General features: G+C 53.5%; 1 protein-coding gene across 1 annotated transcript; it reads right to left on the minus strand.

The window, feature by feature from the left end:
* Nucleotides 1-411: 411 nt before the first annotated feature.
* On the minus strand, nucleotides 412-4454 carry FOXC1 (forkhead box C1). Its single transcript, XM_058733199.1, has one exon. It carries the CDS (start codon nucleotides 3911-3913, stop codon nucleotides 2255-2257), a length of 1659 nt encoding a protein of 552 aa, XP_058589182.1. The 5' UTR covers nucleotides 3914-4454; the 3' UTR covers nucleotides 412-2254.
* Nucleotides 4455-8481: the final 4027 nt, after the last annotated feature.

Raw genomic sequence — 8481 nt, forward strand, 5'->3', positions numbered from 1 at the left:
CCGGAGCTGCTGGGCCTTGGGATTCGCCACCAGTCCGAAAGGACAGGGCCATTCCGTGGGTCACCTGCTGCCGCCTCCCATCCGGGCCTAGACAACCCAGCTCCAGCCACCGGACGCTTTGTCGGCAAATCCTGGCTCCAACCCGTCTCCCAAAAGTGGACCAACGCACAAACTATGAGATCTGTCAATGGATTCTTTCCCTTCACCACCCACCCGCAAGGGGTAACCCGAGGCAGCTCCAGAGCCTAGGGCCGAGACAGCCGAGCGGGGAGTTAAACGCAGCAGTAAAGCGAGTCCCAGCCGGCCTGACCCGGAGAGACACCCGCGCCCTGGGCCGCTGCAATCTTCTCTAGCTATTAGGTTACGACTCTGAGGGAGGAGACCCAGCAAATCAGAGGCCACGTAAAGCAGTTTTTGACTGAAATTAGAGTGTATTTATTTGCAGCAATCCTTTAACAATGATCAAATTTTGACAACAAGCAATAGCAATTACTGCTAAGTGTTGCCTCTAGATAGGAGCGGCAGATAGCAGGAAACTGTATTATCTCGAAAACAAACTGAAAGGCCCTGAATGTCTGTAATCAAATCGCCATCTCTCCAAAGTCTGATTGACAGGGCAGATCACCCTAAGATAATGAATTTATTACATTTCCTGGGTTATTTACAAAGGGGGAGGGCCAATATGGATTGCCCCCTAGGTTTAACTGTAAATTGACAAGAAAAAATGGATTGAAAAGAAACCACCCTAGACTAAAATGTTCTGCTCTTCTCTCCTTCCTTCTTATTGCTTTAAATCTTTTTCAAAAAATAATTGTTCTACAAACACATCTTCTAAAATAGTTTCCCAAAGATTAAATATCCCTTTCCAACCCACAGTACATATATATTTTTAAATCAACCCTTCTTTGTAACGCATGAAGGATTGTAAATGTGGATGAGTTATATACATTTATAAACGGGTTTATTTTTCTTCTTACAAAGGAGTGAAATTAATAGGAGAAATATCTATCCAGCATTTGGCTCACAGGGATGTATAACACACATCATGATTTTTTATATGATGCACAAGCCAAATAGTCATCTGTATATATCTCTACACACAGGTATCACTGTGGTAATAACGCTGCTGATTCATGGGCTTAAAATTTCCAGATCATGTTCTGTCCTTACTGAAAAAATATATTTTTGTATATGCCAACTCAGATCTGTTTAGGAAAGTATCTTTTGACTAGCCACAAAGCAAGCTGACTATATAGTACATTTTGCAGAAGATGCTGCAAGAAGAAAAAAATCTAAACAAAAAGAGACTTTTATGTGAAATTTGACAAGGAATAGTCACAGGGCTTCTCCATTTTGAAGATATTTAGGAGGAGAATAGGTAATTCCTAGTGTTTTAATCTGAAATCTTTTTTCTTATAATAATTAAGGCTGTATTAAAGTATCCAGACATATAGATCTCATTCAAACTGAATGGTAATTTATTAATAAACAAACAATGAATATGTTCAACAAAAAGAAAAAAGATGATAGAATAAGATTAATACAGTTTCCCTTTTTATAATGAAAAAAAAGCACAATTTAAAGTTTCAGGCAATTTAACGTCAGGTTTTGGAAATACTTTCTGGCGTTTGGTCCACGACATCCAACTACAAATTAAAAATAAATTACTATATTGCAATTTACATTTTAAAACAAGTCCATGAATAAAAAGAAAGCCATTTTCATATACGGGGACTTTCCCCCTCCTTTCAACATAGGATAAAATAATATCTTACAAGTGAGAGGTTAAGGAAAGAGAAGGGCAGGGGAATGGAAGAGAAAGGAGGAAAGCGTGATCTCTGAAAAGCAAGAAGAAACTTACGTGTTATCTGGAGTAACACTGTCCTTTAATAAACCATGATTTTGCTGTCTCTGTACAAAATAGTTTACCGTTTTGTTTATTTAGAAAAGGCAAAGTGAAGGTGGCTCTGAATCTTTTAAGAAAATAGTTTTCTTTGTGCTGGTTGAGTTGAAGTTTTGGAGGGATTCTGTTCACTCGTTTGGTGAATGTTTTTCAAGTTTGTTTTTAAATTGGAATTTTTTTCTTTTTTTCTTTTTCTTTCTTTTTTTTCCTTTTTTTTTCTTTCCTTTTTCTTTCTTTCTTTATTTCTTTTTTTTTTTTTTTTGGTTTCGATTTTGCATTGATGGTTCTTTTGGCTGTTCCTGCTTTGGGGTTCGATTCATTTCGATTTTGAGGGGGGGGGGACAGGGAGTGTCAAAACTTACTACAGTCGTAGACGAAAGCCCCGGACGTGCGGTACAGAGACTGGCTGGAAGGGAAGGCCATCTGACAGCTACTATTCCCGTTCACTGGAGAGTTGTTCAAGCCGATCCTCTGTGACTCGAACATCTCTCGCACAGAGTGGAAGTTCTGCTGCTGGCCCGGGTAGCCCGCGGCGGCTGCCGCCGCCGCCGCACTCGCCAAGTGGCCCAGGTCTCCGCCCGCCTGGTTCAGGTACCACGAGGTGAGGCGGCCTTGGTGGGCCGCAGGGTGGTGGCCGGTTTCCTGGCCGCCGCCGCCGTGACTCAGGGACGAGGAGCTGCTGCTGGTGACTGGGGGCAGAGAGTAGTCGGGGAGGGGGTCGTCCACCGCGGAGCCGCCGGTGCTCCCCGGTGCGCCCTGCAAGTGGCCGCCGCGCTCTCCGGCCGCGTACAGGCTCATGGCCTGCAGGTTGCAGTGGTAGGTCCCGGCTCCCGCCGCGCCGCCACCGCCGCCGCCCCCTCCGCCGCTGCCCCCTCCCGAGCTGCCGGCGCTGGAGCTCTGGCTGCAGGGGGAGCTGTAGAGGGAGCTCTGGCCAGGCGAGTAGGCGCCGAGCGCCAGCGGGGGTGCGATGCCCGAGCGCGAGGACCCGGCCGCCGAGGCCAGGAGGCCAGAGCTGAGCTCCGTGGCCGCGCCCTGCGGCGACCCCCGCAGCGACGTCATGATGTTGTCCACGCTGAAGCCCTGGCTGTGGTGCGGCGGCGGCGGCGCTGGCTGGGTGGGTGGCGGCGGCTGCGCGGGCTCCGCGCCGTCCAGGCTCAGCGGCCGCGCCGAAGGCAGGCTGCCCGGGGGACTGCTCCCACTCGACAGGCTGCTGCTACTGCTGTCGGGGCTTTCGATTTTGGGCACCGCGGCGGCGCTGCCGCTGCCCAGGGCGGCAGCCGGGGACAAGGGCTGGGGCGGCGAGGGGCACGTACCGTTCTCGGTTTTGATGTCCTGAATGCGCACGGGCGGCGGCTGCGGTCCGGGCGCGGCGCCGTCGGCCTGCTCCGGCGGCGCGGGCGGGGGCTGGCGGCCGGGCTGCGGCGGCGGCGGCTCCTTGAGGTGCAGCCGGTCTTTCTCCTCCTTGTCCTTCACTGCGTCCTTCTTCTTGAAGCGCCGCCGCCGCCGCAGGAAGCTGCCGTTCTCGAACATGTTGTACGAGTCCGGGTCCAGCGTCCAGTAGCTGCCCTTGCCCGGTTTTTTGTCGTCTCGGGGCACCTTGACGAAGCACTCGTTCAGCGAGAGGTTGTGGCGGATGCTGTTCTGCCAGCCTTGTTTATTGTCCCGATAGAAAGGGAAGCGGTCCATGATGAACTGATAGATGCCATTGAGAGTTATCTTCTTGTCGGGGGCGTTCTGGATGGCCATGGTGATGAGCGCGATGTAGCTGTAGGGAGGCTTCACCATGTCCTTGGGCTGCGGCTGCGGCGTGTAGGGCCCGTAGGCGCGGGCCATGCCGCCCGGGTACTGCTCGGCGTGCGCTGGGTGCGAGTACACGCTCATGGGGGCCGGCATGGCGGTGTAGCCGCCCCCGGCCGCCGCGGCCGCAGCGCGGTAGTAGCTCTGCTCTCCGCCGAGGTAGGGCACCACTCCCAGGGAGTTGGGGCTGGACACGGAGTAGCGCGCCTGCATGGCCCCCGCTCGCCGCCGCCGCCCCGCGCCTCCCGCCGCCCCCCACCCTCCCTAGGCCGGCCACGCCAAGCCGGCTGCCCAGTCCGAGTCCGGGCCCCACAGAGCTGGTGCCGGGCCGCCGCGCTGAGTCCGGCTCGGCCGCCGCCGCCGCCTCCGGGAGCCGCCGGCCGCGCACGGCCTCTCCCTGGGCTCTCTCGTGCTCCTGGGGCTCCCCGGGCCACTTCGGGGTCGGTGCTAGGGGAGAAGGCCGGACGAGAACGCGGCAAACGGCCTTGGAGGAACCCGCGGAGCAACTTCCAGGCGAGGACGGCAAAACAGAGCCAAAACTAAAAAACAAGAAGGCGCCCTTCTCGCTACACTGCCTGTGCCTTCCAGGAGACTCTGCCCTGAGTCGCCGGCGAAGGCGGCCAAATAACCAGGGGCGGGGGGCAGCGCGCCGGCCGCCTTCTTGGGCCCCGCGTCACCTTTTTTTCAGTCTCTCGCGCGCCGGCCGCTTAAGGAAGCATTGGGAAAACTTCTGAACTTTTGAGCATCCGTCACCCAGGCGAGGACTTTTTTACGCAGTTACATTTTTTCCGGGCAGCGGAGCCCCGCCCCACCACAGCGGCAGCAGCCAATGGTAGGCGAGAACCGCCTCTGAATGAGCCGGAGGCCGAACCCTGCCGGCCCGCGCCCAGCTGCGGGAGGACCGCCGGGCTGACCACACGCGCGCCGGCCGTTCGGAGTCCGCGCCCTTGCCCCTGCCCCTGCCCCTGCTCCTACCCTTGCCTGCGCCAGGCTTGCCACCCACAGCAAGATCGGCCCCCTATTCCCAGATGCCCACCGCCGCCTCCGCCGGTACTTTCACCCCCAGCTCTCTACACAGGCGTCCTTTGGTCCCGCAGACTTCCTGGGTCCTCCTGTACCCTACGCAGACCCTTCCTCTGTCCATCGCTCCCAGATGTCACCGAGTCCTCGACCCCAACTGGCTCTTTCCCATTCGGTGGCGGATCTTGCTGTCACCAGGGCCGGGATTTCCTGGGCCTCTCTTCCCCTCCTCCTTTCCCCTCACCTCACCTCTCCTCTCTTTCTACTTCTTCCCTCCCGTCGCCACTCTCACTGGGTTCACACATGTGTTCATTTGCCCCCCACCTGGAGGTTCTCTTGTCTGGAGCTGGGTTACAAAAGACACAGTTTTAAAGGCTCAGTCACAGCCATGCTCTTCCCAGTGGGGCAGGAGTTGTCGCCCCACCTCGTCTTCCCCGTGACCCCTACCCAGTAGAAATAAGGTGTGTGTGTGTGGGGGGGGGGGGTAATATGGGGCCTTGCCGGGACCGCTGCCCAGGTAGGCTCCGCCCGCCCAGCTTCAAGACACCCTGCTTCCTGTGCCCCAAGGGCCGTTGGCGGCCAGGGGGTACTTGAGGCTCAGGCTGCTGAGGCCAGGAGGCTTTCTGCGCTTCCCTGTGGTGGGGAGGGGGTGTGTGCATACGTGATCCCTAAGGTTTGCCACTGGCCTATGGGTCTTGTCTGGTCCGGCATGTTTCTGCTCAGAGGAGGGGTCACGCTTCGGGCTCAGTGACATTAGCAGGTGTGATGACAAGAGGCAAATAAACACGTCCAAGAACTTAACGCGTCTCAGTTTAACCTCCATCTCCACACGCGCGGGGCTGCCGGCTTTCAGAGATAACGGGTGTGCTGGGGGAAAACGTTCAGAATCACACCTGCAGAATGGCTCAAGGATTGGGGTGGGGGTGGTAAGCATACAAAGCGTACCCTTGTGCACGCCTGAGATTTGCAGTTTCTGAGCGACTGGAATGGGATGGGAAGACGACAGAAGAAAGGAAACGAAGGAGCAAGAAAAAGATTGGCCTCCCTGTGCCTGCAGCGCATTTCTGTGTTTTGGCAACTCTAGAAAAGACCCTCCTGAAGACTGAACACTGGATTCTTTACTAGAAGCTGGGGAAACTGGCAAGTTTAGGAAACTGTGAAGAAGAGTAGTGTGACGCATTTAACACCTCCACTCCCCCCAATTTCTGACAATCTTTAACTGCAAGGACGTGTTGGGAGCCCCTTTTGGCTTCTCAGCTGGAATCCCGGTTTTCTCACTCACAAAAATTCTCCTTGTAGCTTCAGTGGTTAGATGTCAAGACGCTATCTTGTGTAGCAGGCTCAGCTGTGTGTCACTTGAACATTAAAAAACACACAACAACAACAATGTGTTTCAGAATGGACATTTACACGGAGAGGGGAGGACCTGCTCCTTCTAGAACTAGCCTTGGGGGGGGGGAGCGGAAGTTCCCATTCCTGTGGCAGCTACCTCTTGGCCTGCTGTGCTCTTGGGACACTTGAAACTCCTTTTCCAGGGTGTTTGAAAGGCGGGGTCTCGGATTGGAAGAAACGCTTGATTTATCAGCAGGAGGCTCAGTACTTGATATTTCCTAAACGCTAGCAGGGGGAGGAAGGGAAGAGAAGACCCCCGACTTGAAAAAGGAATTTGTGTCCCATTTCCAGCCCTGTACCCTGACATAACCAGCCCCTTTGGCTGAGGCTTTATGGGAGCATTTTGGTTTCAACCTGGAGACCAATTAAGTGGTCTCCCTAAACACCCCAGTGTTTGGTGAATTTGGACTTTAAACTGCATCCTCACTGCTGGCAGTGCTTGGAGAGAAAGTGGCAATAGCGACTCGTTTGTTTTCCTATTGTGGGAAATGCCAGCGGACCCTGGGTGTTGCAATGGACAGTTGCGCTTCACTGTCTCCCCCCAGCTCACCATCCCCTGCCCTCTCCTCACTCTCTCTCTCAGCAGCCCGGAGAAATGTAAACAGCTTGTTATGTAAATTGCAAATCGAACAGCGGGGGTGTTCTGGGCTCCCCGCTTTGGATATAAAAGTTGTCGTTGTGAAATTAGTATCTGGCATGCGGAAAAAAAATGGAGAGGTGCAGTTTTATAAAGATCAACTTTCCACTGGTTTAGCTCTGGATATTCGCCAGGAAAAGATATTTGCATTTGTATTTTATAAGCTTACTCGGAAGCAAACGTCCAGTAAACGGCTTGATTATATTTCAAGTACTTTGCTTATTTTATTATTGTTGTTAGTGGTCTTGTTTTAACATTAAGGCACAGAAATAAAGTCTTTGGGGGAATGGGTAAATTTTTATTTTTCAGTTTAAAGTTTTTGATTGCCCCGTTTTTGCTGCTCCTCGGGTAGTTCAATCATCCGTCTTCCGGACAACTACTGACTCAATTGGCAGACATGCCCCCGCAGGAAACCTTGGGCTTCTTTTCTGACACCTCCCATAGTTGCAGCCTGAAGGTCCTGCAGGCGACAGCGGTAATGGATGTTTGGTGGAGCTGTCGTTTGGCCCGCCCTGCAACCCCCAGCCCTTCCTTGACCTGCCAGGTGGGGTTACAGTTCCCGGGGCCCACTTACAGCCTCATAGCTCTGAGGAGGGGGCGTGACGTCACAACGATATTTAAAACAAGGCCTCACCGGGCCCCTACTGTAGAAAAGAACCAGGGAGATGTGGCCAGCACTCCAGGAAATGCCTGGATTTGGGAACGTGGGGACACCACAGGAATGTGTGTATTGGGGGGAGTGGGGGAGGAGATGGTGCCCTAACGCAGGTCACCAGGAACCAGAAGGAGCTCTTTCTCTTCTTTTTATTCCAGTCAATAATAATAAGGAAAGAAGGATCGGGCGAGCTCCGAGTTCAAGAAATGAGTCTCCAGGCGTCTGAGCCCTGCCTAGGGTGCATAGATTGTCCTCTCCGTCAGAGACCCCTCGGGGAGTTTCCAGCGTCCCCCTCAGGCCCAGCAGCCCAATCGCCCCTGTGACCTGCCCAGACCCCCTCCCAGTCCGCTGTTCCCGCGTATCCAGCTTTTGGCTCTCGGTTTTGCCCAGGAAACCGGCCCATCGTCGGGGGGGTCTAGGACGCCCTCGAGAGATTTTTTTTGGGGGGGGGGGCGCTTAGCCCACGAGCTGCGGAAACAGGAAAGGCGGGCTTAGAAGATGAGGGAAGGGGCTTCCCCTGTTCTAGACGGTGCCGCTAATCTAAGGGATTCTGCAAACCCAGGAGGGAGGCTGCACGTCAGCAGCCTCTTCGCTGTCCCCTTCGCTGCTAGGGGACAAATTGGAAGATTAAGGCATTTATTCTGTCAATGAAATTTGAAAACTCCCCACTAGACCGAAATCACAAACAACTGCAACAAAGTCCGTGTGGGGGTGTCTTTGGGATATTTAGATACGTGCCTGTAGTTCTACATATGGCCTCGTTTGCGTAGACCAGGAGTCCAGGGGTAGGGGAGGATATTTCGGTGTCAGTAACCGGTATTCGTTACCAAACCTTCAGCTCCGAAGGTAGCCTTGCTCTTCAGTGTGACTTTTCAGCTGAGGGAGGAGGCGGGGACCAAATGTCTGGGTTGCCGAGACTCAGCGGGTTGCTTCCTTCTTCCCTCTTAGTTGGGGGGCTTCTGAGAAGAGATTGAGTTAACACAGTACCTCTAATTCTGCTCCCTCCTCAGCAGAAAAATACTTGCTACAATAAATAAAAAGAGCATTTGTTTTTCGATTATGTTTTAAAGTGATCTA

This window comes from Neofelis nebulosa, chromosome 6 (assembly GCF_028018385.1).
Source record: "Neofelis nebulosa isolate mNeoNeb1 chromosome 6, mNeoNeb1.pri, whole genome shotgun sequence".
NCBI lineage: Eukaryota > Metazoa > Chordata > Mammalia > Carnivora > Felidae > Neofelis > Neofelis nebulosa.

Coding starts and splice junctions, on each gene's coding strand:
- FOXC1 (XM_058733199.1), bottom strand. CDS start 3,913: ATGCAGGCGCGCTACTCCGTGTCCAGCCCCAACTCCCTGGGAGTGGTG.